At 49.4% G+C, this 16843-nt stretch overlaps 4 protein-coding genes across 4 annotated transcripts; 1 reads left to right on the forward strand and 3 right to left on the reverse strand.

Annotated features, from left to right (window-relative positions):
• Positions 1–431: 431 nt before the first annotated feature.
• On the reverse strand, positions 432–2781 carry P175DRAFT_0429523 (ESCRT-0 subunit protein HSE1; the record flags this gene model as incomplete). Its single annotated transcript, XM_040893369.1, has 9 exons — positions 432–964; positions 1020–1244; positions 1301–1912; positions 1971–2091; positions 2152–2250; positions 2306–2381; positions 2460–2494; positions 2582–2631; positions 2742–2781. 9 exons carry the CDS (start codon positions 2779–2781, stop codon positions 432–434), a joined length of 1791 nt encoding a protein of 596 aa, XP_040755818.1.
• Positions 2782–4220: 1439 nt separating this feature from the next.
• On the reverse strand, positions 4221–6956 carry pakA (mitogen-activated protein kinase kinase kinase kinase STE20; the record flags this gene model as incomplete). Its single annotated transcript, XM_040895744.1, has 4 exons — positions 4221–4325; positions 4390–4724; positions 4787–4886; positions 4947–6956. The coding sequence occupies 4 exons, from the start codon at positions 6954–6956 to the stop codon at positions 4221–4223; spliced, it is 2550 nt and encodes an 849-aa protein (XP_040755819.1).
• Positions 6957–10347: 3391 nt separating this feature from the next.
• Positions 10348–15364, forward strand: P175DRAFT_0553706 (putative RNA binding effector protein Scp160). Its single transcript, XM_040900506.1, has 5 exons — positions 10348–10665; positions 10729–11199; positions 11268–11536; positions 11609–13907; positions 13981–15364. Exons 2-5 carry the CDS (start codon positions 10794–10796, stop codon positions 14964–14966), a joined length of 3960 nt encoding a protein of 1319 aa, XP_040755820.1. The 5' UTR covers positions 10348–10665; positions 10729–10793; the 3' UTR covers positions 14967–15364.
• A 694-nt stretch (positions 15365–16058) lies between these two features.
• On the reverse strand, positions 16059–16621 carry P175DRAFT_0427176 (cytochrome b5-like heme/steroid binding domain-containing protein; the record flags this gene model as incomplete). Its single annotated transcript, XM_040893220.1, has 3 exons — positions 16059–16226; positions 16310–16436; positions 16503–16621. The coding sequence occupies 3 exons, from the start codon at positions 16619–16621 to the stop codon at positions 16059–16061; spliced, it is 414 nt and encodes a 137-aa protein (XP_040755821.1).
• Positions 16622–16843: the final 222 nt, after the last annotated feature.

The raw sequence follows: 16843 nt of genomic DNA on the forward strand, positions 1-16843 counted from the left end.
GACTACCAGCTACAAGTTGCGTAAGCGCAATGGCTCTCTGTTATGCCACTCGATTCGAGTCTGTTGTATGGAGCTCACCTACAAAATACCGGGGAGGCTTCGACACCGTTGAAAGGAAGAAATCCTCTATCTTAATTCTCACTAAGAGCGGAATGCCGGGAGAGATAAGCATCCTCTGTTTCTCAGATTTCAGCTGAAAACATCGAATAAATGCACAAGGAATCACTATGGCGGAGTAGGAGGAGCAAAATAACGGGCTATAAGAATAGCAATAAATACAGAGGTAAGCCCCCCGAGACTGCCACCGCGACTCGTAACCAACGCGTCATAGGCTCGTCAAGTCAAACCTGGATCCTAGAACAAAGGCAATACAGATAAGGTTGAATCGTACCGACGCCAGCGTAAAGTAGATTTCCAGAAGATGTAAGGCATTACCGGTAGTATGAAGCTGGGTTGGCATTCGGCATACCAGCTTGTGACGGTTGGTAAGCTTGGTAGTTTGCTCCAGCGGGACTCAGTGAGGGATACGGAGTGGGATTCTGCGCGGCACCAGGGACTGGAGGAGGTTGATGCATGGGTGCCTGTGGGTGACTTGCGGGAGCGGAAGGATAAGGGGTAGGCGCTTGGTTCACAAGGTTTTCGCCACCAGGAGGGCCGGATGCATCGTCAGGAGGGTAAGACGAGTACTCTTGTTGCGGTGTTTGTTGCGGCTGTTGCGGTGGATACTGTGGTCGATGGTTAGATGGATGCTCGACAGGTGAGTCATACACCGATGTTCCTAGCTCTTGCGGGTTCTCGTATGTCGATTCGGGGCGATGATGAACTGGTTGGTAGGAGTCTCCCGCAGGAGGCTGCTGCTGCTGCTGCTGCTGTTGGTATGCCGCAGCAGGAGGCGTGTGGCCTGGTCCAGGCGATTGGGAAGTGGGGGGGTAGTAAGAGGTGTTAGGCTGAAGGGACTGATTCTCTGTTATATATGTTTAATACCGTGCTCAGAAAGTTGTTGGTCAATTAGTACAAACCTTGAGGACGGGGACTGAAGTATCTTTGGGGGTCATGCTGGGGTGGCGGTCCTTGAGGATAACTCATAGGCGCTCCCGATCCAGGATACCCATACTGAGGCTGCGGCTGAGGCTGGCCGGGACGGGAATACTGGGGCTGCGCAGGGTGAGACATTGAAGCTTCTAAAAGAGATTCATAGTCCCTCCGAGCTTTGATAAACTTTTCATTGAGTTGAGTGAATTCATCTACAAATCCGTGAGCCCACAAAGAAGGACACATTGGGAAGTCAACAATAACATACCCTTCTTTTGTGAATATTTGCCAATAAGTTCAATCAGCTTCGGGCGAATCGCCAAGGTTGAGTGGTACAAAGTGGTGATTTCTTCGTTATCTTGCACATTCAAGTCTGAGTTGCGAGTGCTCAGAAGTGTTAACAGCTTCTCGACATTTTTGATCTGGCCGAACACCTCGGACTCCATATGAGCTTCACGTTGAAGCTCCTCGGCCGTAGGATCAGGAAGCTTCTCGACATAGTTCAGAGGGAAGATTCCAGTTTGGCCTCTCAGGGAACCCTTCCACCAGTCCTTATAAACCGATTCAAGGACGGCAATGACATCTCCTTGGCGGAACTGTAATTCACCGGGCTCTGACGGTTGGAAATCGAAGAGTGCTCTGACCCGTGAGACAGTAGCAGCAGAGGTACCCGAGGGAACTGCCTGGGATTGCACTGGCTGTGCATGGTTTGTGGGAGCCCCGGCAGCATTGCTAGATTCAGCCTTAGGCTCGGGAGCAGTAGAAGGTTTCTCTCTGATAGAAAGTGCGAGGGCCATCTGCAATTCCTCCTCTTCTTTTTGACGGTCTACATCGGTGATTTCCCTTTTGCCAGGCTTCGATGGAGGTTGTAGGTTGGGGTCTGTTTCACAAATTGTAAGCCGCAAGACAACACCCAAACTTGGTCTCGTAAAACTTACTCTGGGTCTTTAACTTCATATAGGCTTGTTCCATGATCCCGAAATCCGGGTTACTAGCGAACATTTCCGTCCATTCCTGCATACGTTCCAGGATCTTGGATTTCACCTGCTGATGCGTGTTCTATGAATTCGACAATTGTTAACTTCTATCTGCCCATAGGAAGGCGAAGGTGGCATTTACCCGATCAGCCGCAAGGCGCAAAAGAGCATCTGTGAAGCTTCTGGACGCCAGTTCGCGATGTATCTTTGGGCCACAGTTTTGCGCCAACGCGTTGCCCAACTATACAGGATGTGTAAGCAGTTTGAAGAAGTCTCTAACTGGTGTGGGAACAAACCTCTAGAGTATAGAGCTGCACATTAGCGTTCCTATGTGCCAGTCTTTTGATCAAAGCAGCGACTGCATCTTTTGCACTAAGCCCATAACTCTGAATCAGCATGGGATCACTTAACGAAACCACCAGCCACGACGCGAAGGGCCAGGCAACGTACCCAGACTCTTCAGCAGCGACCTTATCGCATACATCCTATAAACGCAAAATCAGACACCAGATCGTTGACTCCTCGACGCAGTCGAATTCCGCAGTCGTGTAAACACCAATAGGGCCTCGTACAAGAATAAATTCCCAATTTTCGGAGGTCAAGTTCTCATCAGTCGCCTTGGCTATTGTATAGAAGAAAAAAAAAACAACTGTTAGTATCGTTGCACAAAGCCCCGTAAAACGTCCCATCGGACACTACCAGACAGGCGAACCATCAACAGGGGGTATTTACCGACTGCATCGTCGAAGGCGTTCTGTTGTGCGCGAAACATTGTTACTGTGTTGCTGTAAACCAAACCGTCTTGTTCCGGTATCGTTGAAGGCTGTCTGCCTAAAGTCAGGATTAAAGGACGGTAATCCTTCCTTCAAAATTGAAGAAGCTTCCTATCCGGCAAATTTTCGAAGCTGCGATCGATATACGGTCGCTAGGTAAGGTAGATTCTGGTAGCTGAAGGTCGCTTGACTGTCGCTGTCGAGCTCGGGTTACTTCTCAAAGGCCAACGGAACACACCCGGTGCGGGGAACGCACTGCAAACACCAAGAGGGTTGAAACTGGGTGTCTCGATCAGGATGGATTGTGGTGTGTATATGCCCAACAAAAGCGGTTACAAAGATAGGCAAACTTCCACCTGAAAAGAATGGATAAAAGAAGAGATTCAGGGTTATTTGAAGAATGGCTGCAACCTGATTGATCCCAAGCAGGTGACGACGATTTAGCAGTTGGTTTGAAAGGGTCCCTGACGCTGAATAAGCGCACGTTCCCAGCAAGCTCGTTATGACGATGTCATTTTCACAGCCTCACAGCCCGTCCTATTTTTATGTGAGCAACCCCCTTAAACGGGTCCTGAGGGGGCTGCTAGAGTGCTAGATTAATTCCCCTGGGTGGATGTCTCTTTAATGAGTCTACCTTTTTTTTTGGTCTTTTGAACTATCTATCTAGACTACATGGAGAGCAACTTGGATAAACAAATTTTGGTGGATACCTATTATTGTTCGCCCCCAACGCCAGTACAGAATATTATTAGCTGGGTAAAAAAAAAAAAAAAAAATCCATGCACTTTTATTTGAGTTGCCATAAGCAGTCGAAAAATGCCCCATGAATCATCAAGAGCCTCAGTGAAACCCAGTACAATGAGAAAAGACCAAGGTCAAGGCATAGAAACCATATAAATACGTAAAGAACACAGCCGAGCTCATAGTGAATCCTCATCCATCGTCGTCATCATCAACAACAACAACAAATCTGGCGATGCGGAGGGGAAAGAAGCGCGAATGAAAATACTCGCAACCAGGAAGGACAGCAGGCTCAGGAGGACGTACAGCAGCGCTCCATCATGTTTCAACACAAATGATGGTATAATGTCAACACTAAGGGTATGCAAAAAGCCGTCAAATATAGGAGGGGAATATACGAAATATCAAATCAAGAGGTAAAGGCCTGCAAATCCCATGGTGAGTAACAGAAATCAGAGGAATATTTAGAGAAAATCCGTCAAGTCATCGCCATCTATCACATTTACGTTGAAAACCGGGGAGCCGGGGAGCCCGTAATGAAAGGGACGTTCGAGAGAGAAAAGGAGAGAGAAAAGGGGCGTCATTATGCAATACCAGAGCTTCGTAATCTGGCATAAGATGAAACATTTGAGGGTAATGGGTATCTGAGAGAAGAGAGGAGAACATCAACATATAGAGATAGCAGGATAGGCGAGATCTAAGGTCCGCCTTTCTGCGCCTTTTCCTGCGCTCTGCTAATGCGGGCCGCCTTCACAAGGGGGGATAGGTGAGAAAGAGGCGCGCAGAGAGACATGAAGGGATGCTGAAAATGAATTAACCTTAGCCACAGCTCAGAAAAAAAAGTCAAGAGGACGACAAGGACATACCTTGAGCAGGTCATGGGCTGACGCTCGTTTTTCAGGGTCTACCTTGAGCGCAAGGTGAAGGAAGTCGCGGAAGACCGGCGATAAGTTATGTTCATCCTTGATTGTAGGTGTGCCATTGGTAGCAATCAAGTATAAGGCTCGGAGGGGGGACTCGGTGAGATAAGGAGGTTCTCCTTCAATCATCTCAATAGCCATAATCCCTAAGCTCCAGATATCGACCTTCCGGCCATATTCCTTCCTTGTTACGACTTCAGGGGCCATCCAATATGGAGTCCCAACCATGGTGTTTCGTTTGTTCTGGGAATCATTGATTTGAGCGCAGAAGCCAAAGTCGGCTATGCAATCGTCAGATCGGGAGGCGAAAAGTCAAGAGTAGGTATCGAAAATGACAACTCACTCAATTTTATATTGCCATCCAGCGAAAGAAGAATGTTATCGGACTTGATATCACGATGGATTACACCTTTCGAGTGCAAATGCTGCAAGCCACTCAAGGTCTAAAGATTCACATAAGCTGCTGCACAGGAAATTAGGTCCATCGCCGGGGGGGGGCTTACCTCTCTGCAGACAGCGGCGATTTGTCCTTCACTCATCATATTAAATGTGACGACATCCGTCAGACTGCCACCCTCCATATATTCCATTACCACCCACAAGTCCAACCCATGAAGGTAGCTGTCCAGGAAATTAACGATATTTTTGTGTCTGCTGTCCTTCATCACAAGGATTTCATTAATGATAAGATCCTTTTTCGGCTGCAAATCCAAATTCATTTGCTTAATGGCCACGCAATTATTGGTGTTAGCTTCATATGCGGTGAAAACACCCCCAGATGCACCCTGACCAATTTTGTTGAGGTTGTAGTAAAGCTTGGTTGGGTCGCCAGGTGTACAGATCGCGACCAATCGAGCTCTAACATCCATTGCATTGCTTTGGCGAGCTCGTTGGCGGGGACGTGCTGCTGGAGCAGCACGCGCAGTTTGGGCAGTAGCAGAGTCCTCAATCGGCGATGCATGCGATAGAGGAGGTGCCGGTTGCACGATCAGCTTCTGTTGTTCCGGTCGGGGAGACTGCTGTTGCTGGCGTTGACTGCGACTACGTTCAAGCTGTTTGTTCGCCAGGGCCTGCTGAGCTGCCACCATAGCCTGCTCCTGTTGTTGCTGGTATTGTGCTGGAGTTGCCACCGCACTAGCTGGTGGTACCCATGGTCCCTGAGTGCCGTTCGTCTTGGAATTTGACCGACTCCGGGAGGATTCCGATGGCAGGGGTTCCGTTTCTGGAATTGGGGGTGTGGTAAACTGGGGACTATGGGCATCCTGAACGGCGGGCCGCGTTGGAATGCTAGAGTAGGAATTCGCGGTCGGAGGTTGCGGTGCAGGACGGGTCGGTATCAAGTTGGCCGGAGTTGGGGGTTTAGGAGGTGCACGGTTGGGCACCATACTTCCTAGGGGCGGGGACATGGGCTGGGTTGCCGCGGGAGCTCCACGGGGGATAGGGGGTGGAGCACGTGGATTTTCAAAACTGCCTTCATGGTTTTGCGGGAATCGAGGGCTTGTAGGAGGAGACGTCCGCTGCGGGGGAATGCCATACGGTGATGGTCCACCCGTTTGGGAGATAGGGCTGGTCATGGTTTGATGCTGCGGATATGCATGATCGAATTTATGCCAGACCTCATCATCCCCACGGGCGTTCTTTTCATAAAATCTCATGATATCAACCATGGTTTGTGGGTGTTCCTCCTGTTCCTTCTTTGAAATACCACTTTCTTGTAATAATCGCTGCCATTCTTTCGGCAGGCCAGTAAACTGGCCCGTCTGGTTATCGTAGCCAACGTGGGTGACATGGACTGGGTTCTCGGGGGCAGAAATCTTGATACCGCGGGGAGAGCCTAGCATACTGTTCACAAAGCTAGAGAAACTACTCTTCTTGCTTCGTCCGGTCCCCAGCGGTTTGACCGTGGTGGTTTCGTCGGAGTACCGTTTCGCATTCGTCGGACGGTCATTGCTGGTGGTACTTGGAAACGTCTCCATACGGTTGTGCAGAGCGGTAAAACTCGCTGACTGTCTCAAACCTCGTGGATCAGGAGTGGTTTGGGAGCGTAGGGTCGGGGGTTTCTCGGGGGGACGTTCGTAAGGACTTCGGTCAGACTCAGCAGTATTCTCGTCCAATGCACTGAGCATAGCCCGGGAGTCGAATGGGGCGCCAATCAATTCATCTGAACTCTGGTCGTTGAGCGAATACCGTCCTGAGAAGGGTAGACGGGGTTTGGCGGGATTTTGGTTGCTGTGGAAGTAGCCAGATTCGTTGCCTGCAAGAACCGGAGATGGTCCACCACTATGCTGGTCAAGAGAGGATGAGGAAGAGCCGTATGCGTTAGATCGAGTGCGCAGGTGTTCTCTACTTCCAGCAGCTGAGGAACGCGGGTAGCTAGGCGCGGAGGGGTGTCGTTTCAGTGATGTGTTGGTCTGCTCACTTCTGAGGATTCGTGAACTAAAACTCGGAGGGTCCTTGTGGAGTTTGCTGGACGGGCGACGAAATTTCAAAGATGAAAAACTATCGTGATTCATGGCGCGCAGATTTTAAAGGGGGGGGAGGGAGGGACAGATTGGTCGATTGGTAACAAGATGAGTTGGACTAAACCGATTGATTGGAGGGTGAGAGGGGGGGAAGCCACCAGGTGAGGCGGTGCGTGCTCTCTCTCAGGCTCTCTCTCTCACACAATCCCTTCCGGGGAAGAAGAGGTAAGTGGAAATCGGAAGGTGATACTGTATGGTAAGATAGATAACACGACGGGTCGGTGGTAAGATGGGATGCAAGAAGATCCAGATGGACGACGCAAGGGAGGGAAGCGAAAGAAGCTGGCTGCCGCGGGCGACCGTACGGCAGGCGGTTAGCACGTGGAGAATGGCTGATGGATAAAAAACGATAAGAGGGAGGGTGGATGAGACGCGCGACAGGTAGATTTCCGGGTAACTTGGTAATAAATTGAAAAGTTGAAAGAGAGCAATCAACAAGGATGCAGGAAGCTGCAGATAACCGACAGCTCAGCACACTGGGTCTGCAAGACAGCAAAAAGCAATAAGATACAGGAGACAAGGAGGAGTGATGCAGCTGTCAGTAATATACAGGATGTGAGAGATGGGGGAGTAGAGAAGGAGGAAAGAAAAAAGAAAAAAAGAAAAAAACAAGAAGATGGAGAATTGGATGAATGATGGTTAACTAATTATTTAGTTAGCTAGACAGGTTGGTTGTGAGAAAGAGAGGTTGGACCAGCGATAGGAGAGAAGAGTCAATTGTTGTTGAAGCGACAAGCGAAACGGTCTGTTCTGTGAAATTACATACGAACGTTTTTACCGCGATGGATTATTATTAGACTTACTGGAGGAGGAGAAGGACGACAAAGAACATCCACTTGACAGAAAACACCTGGCTGGCAATTGGTATTGATGGTTTTACCAGAGTATTGAGGTTCCTTCCTACGCAAATTTATCCTCTTTCGTTCTATATCCATGCTCAACTCTTCGACTTTAACTACTAGTTACTACTACTACTACTACTAATAATTAAACCAGGTACTTTTGTCCAAACATACGTCACTGGTCTCAAACACTCAAGATACTGTCTGAAATGGGAAGTCGAATAAGACACAAAAATTCTAGACACGTCCTGGACCCAGTAAGCTAGCAGTAGTGCATATTCCCTTATTAGTACCATGATCCATCACCCCCTCTCTTCAACCCCCTTAAGACTTTTAGGCTTGAAAGTTGAAATTTGATACACGGAGATAATTTCCCTGGAGTAAGGCCAACGAAGCAAGAAGATATGGTATGGTGCCTCTTCCGGTACAGGTATACCGACCTAGGTAATGATATTTTCGAACCTACCTAAATAACCATCAAGTAAACCTCCCAGCGTTTTATACCAATGCCGGACTGGGAAAGTGGGGCGGATCTCATTTCCTGCCCACTTCCACCTCTCCTCCACAGAATATTCACACACACTGGCATTATTATTGCCTGTGCTATAGGCATTATTTTATTCTTATTGAGTACTAGTTATTTAACCCTGTCTTGTCTTGACCCCGATGGAATCCAATTTCTTTCCTTCAAGGCGCCCTGTCACATTATTGTTCGAGGTCTGTATGACATGACGTGTATTAACCGGCCATACTGATGAATTCCACATCCAACCCCGAAGCGAAAGAAGGATAAAAACAAAAGCAATCGATCCCTCCAAGCTGCAGTTAAATTACTCGATGTAATTCTGCAGGAACAATCACCTCCCAAAAACAACTTGTCACCAGTCAGCCAGATAGGTACAAATTTTTCCCCCTGCTCGCCACAACATGGCGTGCGCCTTGTCGTTCCAGCAGTCAATTTTCAAATTTCCCTGCTCTGCTGGATTGCAAACGTCCAGCTGTCAAATCATAATCGACTGTACTCCGTACCTAGGGAGTTGTTGGTCAAGTTGTCGAGATACACCGATCTATCCATGCAATACAGATCATTTACTACTTTACAGGTCCCTCGTTGGGCTTCTTGATCTTGTTGGGAGATGGACTTGACAGGGCCCCTTGATTAACCCGTCTATTAATCTATTTCTAACACAACCCTGAGCGTGTGGAGGTTCGAAAAAATATGTGAGGATTCAGATCGTCACGCAGCCAACTTGGAACGTACGTCTTGAGTTTCGCACGGACGGAAAGTTTATCGTCCTCGCACATGGCATGACGAGATTTTAACTTATTTAGAGGACCGATCCCCTATTTCGGCACCTTGATAACGCAATGCTACCTGTGGGCCAGGAGGTTAGGTGAGAACAGTAGGACTTGAAGACCGTTGTGACCTCCTATCCAGACGCAACACCACGATCGATTGATGTCCGGATCGTCCCACTGCCACCTTTAAAATCATCAGAAGAATGTGTGGCAAAGACAAGGCTTGGCGATACGACAGGCTTCAAACTGCCCAGCGAAGGCCCTCTGGAAGAACATAGATGAAAGTCCGCAGGGAGACTGTTAAGCCACACAAGAGTATTTTCGCTTTGAATTAGGGTGCATTGAATCAATTGATAGACTTGGATGCGGAGATTCGCCCCTGATGAGTTAAAATGTACAAAGGCTGTACTGTACGAATAAAATGAAATATTCCATTCGGTTCGAAAGACCGGCCGCGCGGAAGGCAACAACATTTTCCCGATAGTATAAGACTTCTTGTTAAGAATTCAACCACGTGTCTGGATGCAAAACCTGCCATTCCCAAGATTGAGAGGAAAGCAAAGGCGTAGTAGAATTGGAGGAACGGAGGGTTTATTATAGATCCCCCAAGTGGTCTGGTCTGCTATCTTGGAGTCTGGACTCGAGTCGAAACCAAGGTCCCCTCGATGGATGCTGGCTTCGGGGGAGGAGGATACCTGTGGCAATAACAACAACACCAGTGTTCACCGCAGATAAAACACTATTTCCCTAGAGAAAACAGAACGGTGTCTTCCAATTTTCCCAAGTCGAGGCTTACTTGATTGCCTACCTAGGTGAACCTCAGCGAAAGAGAGTAGCCAACTATCGGGCCTAGTAAAGTGTGTGTGGTAGGCTACCACCATAACACTGGCAAAGAAGGGGAATAATCCAGCCCAGCACTTTTCTCATTTGGAAATCAACTCACCAGAAAAAATAAGTAGATCTGAATGCTTGAATGAATCCAATAAATCTTCAAGAATTAAAGAAACAAACCCTTTCCTCAAGTTGAGGCTCACTCCCAGCGCGCGTCTCGTACCAGTACCTACTCCGGTAAGTCTCTCTCGGCTCCGCCGCCATCCAATGGAAAAGGGAACGACTTATTCCTCCCCCAGTCTTTCCACTCCGACCACTCACGCCCTCAATCTGTCCTCCTCTCCTCCTCTCCTCCTCCTGTTCTCTCAGTCCCCCATCATCATCAACCAGCCTTCCAGCTGTCAATTCTCTTCACTCGCTCTCTCTCTCTCTCTCTCTCTCTCTCTCTTCACCTCCCCTCCCCCTCCTACTCACCTCGACCTCTCTTTCTTCTCATCTTCTCTCTCCGCCTGCTTTTTGTGATGCAGTGTCTGTTTTGCTTTTAGCCTGTGCAATTAGCAATTTATCTTTTTCTTCTTCCTCCTGCTAATTTTCTCGGGGAAGATTCTGCATCCATTCTATCGGGTTCTGTCTTTTTTTTTCCGGGATTTGATTCCTTTTGACCCGTTCTATTCTATCTGGTCTCTGTTGTCAGGTCCTACATTTCACTCCGACGCTGACGTCTTCGGGTAAGTTTTGACCTCTTACTAGTGCGATAGTCGTGCTAATCTCGGAACTTTCTCGAGTGTCAGTGTGATTTGTGCCCTCTCCACAGGTTTTCATTTCGAATTTTAAAAATCCCCCCGATCGTCCAATCATGGCTTCCGAGGGCCCCAGCGCCATTGTGAATGGCGGAGCATCGAGCTCTAAGTCTAGGGCTGCCATGCTGGAGGAACAGCATGCACGCGATGAGGCGCACAAGGCAACAGTGGAGGAAGTTGTGGATGAAGACGATATTCAACACCCTCCCCCGTCCGCCACCGTCAGCGCTTCAGCCCCTGCTGCTGCCCCCGCGCCGGCTCCGACACCGGCGACCACTGATGCGCCATTGAACCCAAAGCCTGTTCCTAGAAAGGCGCCCACGCTTGATGTACAATCTGAGGAATTGTTTCCTGCTCTGGGAAGTGGTCCGAAGCCCAAGGCACCCGCTGCATCTGCTTGGGGTGCTAAGGGTTCCGCCGCTGCGGCTGTCGCCAATGGTGTTCCCAGCGGTGCGCCAGCTGGTACGTCTTCATTTCGCCCTTAATACTGTACCTTATTTTGGTTTACCCTGTTTCTCACCATCAACTAGGTCCCGGAGGTTTTGGGTCCGATGTCCCCAGGATTATGAGTCTCCCCGGAAAGCATATGGAACAGCTTCGCCTAGCGCCTTCTCAGATGCTTCAGAGAGGACAGCTGAAACAGCCCCTCCGGGATATTCTGCGCGATATATCCAAGCGATCAAAGGCCAATGTTGATATGCGTGGAGGACCCGGTGGCTCCATCATTTTTGAGGGCAAGGGCTCCGCGGAGGCGGTTCGACAAGCCCTCAAGCAGGTGGCCCAGCAAGTTGGTTCAAAGGTAAGTTTCCTGTTCATTTTTTTTTTTTTTTTTTTTGGCTGTGGGGTGTTTTAAAACTAATTTTGCCTTCAGCAATCTGTGCGTGTGCCAATTCCTGCCTCTGCCCGACCTCACATCATTGGCCGACAAGGAGCTGTCGTTCAAGATATCCAGCAACGCACAGGTGCTCGTGTGCAAGTTCCCCGTGCAGAGGATCCATCGACGGGAGAAGAAGAGGACGATGAGGATACTATCGACGTACTGATCGAAGGTGATGCTGTCGCAGCCGAAATGGCGCGCCGTGAAATCGAAGCTATTGTCAAGGAGCGGTCCTCGAACATGAACCTGCGCCTGAGGTCAATCCCACCCGAGTTCTTCCCCTTCATCGCCGGTCCTCATAATTCAAACTTAAGGAACATTGAGGAGCGCACCAAGGCCCAGATTCATGTGCCACGGTATGATACATGGCAAAGCCAGCCACCACCCCAGGAAGCCGATCCTGGCCACGTTCAGTTTGCCCCTGTGTCTGACAGACACATTAATATTTCCGGAGAACGCAATGCCACTCAGGAAGCTCGCGCTGAGATTGAGAGGCTTGCCGCCGGCTTGCAGCGCCAATTGACTCTTCGTCAACTTGCCATCAACCGTGGCCAGCACCAGTTCATCCTGGGCGATAACGCTGATGCGCTGCATGAGTTCCTTGCTGATACTGGATGTGCTATTGTGCTGCCCCCTCCATCCGATGACACCGAGTTTTTGACTGTCACAGGTCCGCTTGAGTGTATTGAGAGCGGTATCAACCGGGCCATGGACCTAGCCACCAGCATGCAAATGGCTAGCATTGACCTGTCGCGTCAACACCCCAACGCCCCTCAAGGGCCTCACGCCCATGCTCGGGCTCTTACCCGTTATCTTAGGCAGCGACAAATCATCAAGGAGTTAGAAAACATGTACGATGCGCGGATTGCCCTCTCCCCTACTACGGATGGACCAGTTACGTGGGAAGTTTACTCCAGAGATGGAAAGAACACTATCCGTGCGCGATCTGACATCATGAACCTGGTTCAGGCTCACCCTCCTGCCAGACTCCGCCATATTTCTGTTGACCCCTATTTCCACCCTTACCTGCAATCCCGCACCATTCCTCAACTGCGCAATGACTATGGTGTTCACCTGCTTGTCCCTGAAGACGTTGACAGTCCTGATGTGGTTCTCGTGTATGAAGGTCCTTCTGCCAGCTCGCCTCAGTTTGAGATCCCCCGTCAACGCCCTTCGGCAGCCGAGCTCGCCAGTTTTGAGAAGGCGCTTCTCGAAGCTCAGCAATGCCTTTTGGGCGCTTTGGGTGACCAAAATGACATTGTGACCAAGTCAGTCGTCATTCCAAGCAAGTACCAAGAAAAGGTGCGAAAGTTCATCGCTCGTGAGCAACAAACATTGGGTGAAGATCACATTCCGGTCCGTGCTCTTGTTGGAGGTGGCCCCAGCCGCAACGGTGGAGCGACTCCTCACACGGATGTTGCTCTTCGTGGTCCTTCCCGCCTGGTAGATGATCTAGCTGCGAAGTTGCAAGCGTTTGTCGTGGAACAGGAGAAGGATGACTTGGAACGGGGTTACACAACCCTATTCGACTTCCCCCAGAAGTTTGCGAACCTCCTCATTGGCAAGAGGGGTGAGAACATCAATAAGCTTCGCGACGAATTCGATGTCGATATCAAGGTCGAGAATGGCAAGGTCGAGGTTAAAGGACCTAAGGCCAAAGCTGATGCTGCGAAGACAAGAATCATCAATCTCGGGAAGAAGCTGGAGGACGAGACAACTCATATTCTCAAGATCCCTGCCCAGTATCACCGTGAATTGATCGGACAAAAGGGTAGCCAGGTCAACCGACTTCAGGACCGATACTCCGTTCGCGTTCAGTTCCCCAGAGCCTTGGCAATCAGCGATGACCAGTCCATTGCGGATACTTCCAGTGAGGCTGGTAGCGTACGCCCAACCCGACCCCAGCAAGGTGTCGATGAAGTTATCGTGAAAGGACCTAGCAAGGGTGCGGATGCCGCCCGTGATGAGCTTCTTAGCTTGCTGCAGTGGGTTGTTGATCATTCCCACTCGGCAACGGTCTCTGTTGCCCAGAGCCAAATACCATCGCTAATTGGCCAGCGTGGACGCGAGATGGACAAACTTCGCGCCGATACTGGTGCACAAATTGATGTTCCAGGAGTCAATGATGCACCGGATGCCTCTGGCCGTGTGCAGATCAAGATCAAGGGTACCAAGCAGCAGGTCGAGGAAGCAAAGAAGATTCTGCAGACGCGGTCGAGCGAATTCGACGCCACTGTAACGCGCAGCATTGAAGTTGAGAAGAAGTACCACAAGTCTTTGATTGGTGGTGGTGGTAAGTTTTTGAAAGCCCCCCCCCCCCACCTTCGCCATTCCAATTTTCCTATCGCTAACCAAGGTCATCATAGGCGCCAACATTCGTAAGATCGTCGCTGAGGCCGGTGGCCCTGCCGATTCGAGTGCTTCGCGACTTGTCAAATTCCCTCGTCCCGAGAGCAGCGAGACCACCATTAGACTCGAAGGCAATGGCGCTGTTGTGGAGAAGATCATTGCTGCGATTGAACAATTTGTGAAGGAGCGTGACGACCAGGTTGTTGTCAACGTTGAGATCCCTCCTGTGCAGCACCGTCTTCTTATTGGCCGCGGGGGCGATACCAGACGCGGTATTGAATCCCAGTTCAACATCACTCTGGACATTCCCAAGCAAGGTTCCGGTCGCTCCGATGTTAAGCTGAAGGGTCCTAGCACAGCTGTTGCTGAGGCGAAGGAACATATTCTGTCTATGCTGAAGGATCAACAGGGTGTGACTGTTGAAGTTCCCTGCAACCTGCACCATGTGATCTCTAGCAATGGCTCTTTCTTCCGTCGTCTTCGCAACGACTACCAGGTGACGGTGGATCATGCTGGTCAACAAGTCCCGGATAAGCCTGCTGCAGAAGACTCTCGTGGCGCTGTTAATGGACCCTCCTCGCTCCCCCTGGTTACTGACGAGCCTAGCGAGGGTGTCGAGGCTCATTCCTGGAAGGTTGTTGATCACAGCCCTGTGGATAGTGATCCTACTGAGCCTGCGACGATCCCGTGGGTTCTCGCTGGATCGGGAGACAACGTGACAAAGGCCAAGGCGGCTCTGGAGAAGGCTATCGCTTCCGCCTCGCAGCAGTCTGCCACTGGATACCTTATTCTGCCTGATCCCAAGACCTACCGATTCGTGGTTGGCCAAGGTGGTAGCCAGATCAATGCGATCCGCAAGCAAACTGGGTGCCGCATCAACGTCCCCAAGGACCAGGCCAAGGGTGAGGCGATCGAGATCAAGGGGGGCAAAGAACATCTGGAGCAGGCCCGGGATCTGATCCTGGAAGCCGTTCGCGCCGGATTGAACGGTAGCTCGAGATGATTTTCCTTGACTTTGCTTCCCCCCTTCTGTTTTTCTTCTTTTTCTTCTTTTTTTTATATTCTTCTTCTTCTTCTTCTTCTTCTTCTTCTTTCTGAAGAACTCAAAGGGAGTAGTGAAGGCATGGGAGATCTAAGTGCCGTGAATCTAAGGAAGTGGTTTCTTTCTTTCTATATTTTGTATTGTTGATCAAAAGAATGTGTTATATTTCCTTCCCCCCCCTTTTTTTTAACTTGGCATTGCCCTGCCCTGACTACTTCACTCTTATACATTGGAATTACATTTAGATAATCAACAAAATTTTTGTACCTCCAAGTTCGTCCCTATTTATTCGATAGATAAGCCTTGTATGTACGGAGTATGGAGATAGAAGTCCGGAGTGAAAATCCCGTCGGATTCCGGACCCGAGTGAACCAGTATAATACAATACAATACAATATAATATAATATAATATAACATAATATAACATACCGAAATAGAATCCAAGCACCCAAATAAATCAGAACCCAGAATCCGAATCAAAAAAGTAGTTTCCAAATCTCGGAAAAATCCCGGTGAGGAACGAACTGAGGTGCGGAGGAGAGCTAACTCCTAGTAAATGGGGGTATGGATGTAATACCGAGATATATTTCAGTCGGAGAAGGGAGGTAGGTATCAATTCTACCTGGGGATTAAATTAAGTGACTATAGTACTCTGGTGTGTGTACTAGTAGTATATATATATACATATATATTTGGTGTCACTTGAAAGTAGGAGTCAGTTTCACGGATTAGGGTTGCGGTGTTTTCTTCCTCGCTTTACCGGACAGAAATAAAAAAATAGTGAAAATGGAAAATAAGACGCGAGGTCTTTTTTGTCTTCTCTTCTCTTCTCTTCTTCTCTCTCATTAGATAAATGTATATATGTTATCTTGGGAATCTACACACACACACACTCTCTCTCTCTCTCTTTCTCTCTCTCTCTTTTTTTTTTTTTTTTTGGAGTTTTGTTTGTTATTATTGTAGTATAATATGGTATAGTATGGTATGGTACTTGTATCTCATCTTCGCATATCCCTCTCTTGTCTTCGCTTTCTCCATCGTAGCCGCGTCTACTAAGCCTCGGCAGCCGTAGAGGCTACGAGGTACTGATAAGCAGCGTAGGCGACAGCACCACCGATCAGAATAAAGGCGTACAGACCAACCCCAAGGCCGGCAGCGGCGCTGGGGCCGGAAGAGTTAGAGGAGGATTGCGTGTTGGCCGCGGGGGCAGGGTCGCCGGGCTAATACAAGAAAGAGCACATGCTGTTAATTTATACGTCCCAGTGGAGTCAAGAGGGGCAGGATAGATGCGAAAGGAACGTACCAGGCGCTTGAGGGTACCAACGAGCAGACCATCCAGGATCTCTCGTGCCTCGTCACTGTGTCCGACGTCCTCGAAGGCTTCGGTGCCATCCTGACCGGCTACATCGAGCAGAACCTCCTCACCACCACTGGATTCGTTCATTCAGTCGTTAGTGGTGCGGGCTCAAGCGTTTGGACAGGGCAGAGAAACGTACGGGTGCTCGTCAACGAAGGAGGAGCAGTCGTAGACCTTGTCATGGACGATCAGGTAGAGGTCCTTCTTGGTTTTGTGGGCAGCAACCTCCTTGAAGGTGAGTTCCTTGTCGGCAGCCATGGTGTGGAATAAACTGGAGACGGGAGAGGGGGAAGATAGATTAGCGACGGAGGCTAGGTAAGAGAAGAGTGCAAGGGAAATTTGAAATTCGCTAGCGGTAATTGGGAGTTGGTCCTGCAACAAGCAAAAAGCAGGAGGATAAGGAAAGGGGAGCGTTGAGACAGAGAGAGAGAGAGAGAGAGACTTACAGGAGGGATGAATGAGACACAAGAACTGCAAAGC

Source organism: Aspergillus ochraceoroseus (assembly GCF_002846915.1).
Source record: "Aspergillus ochraceoroseus IBT 24754 chromosome Unknown P175scaffold_1, whole genome shotgun sequence".
Taxonomy (NCBI): Eukaryota; Fungi; Ascomycota; class Eurotiomycetes; order Eurotiales; family Aspergillaceae; genus Aspergillus; species Aspergillus ochraceoroseus.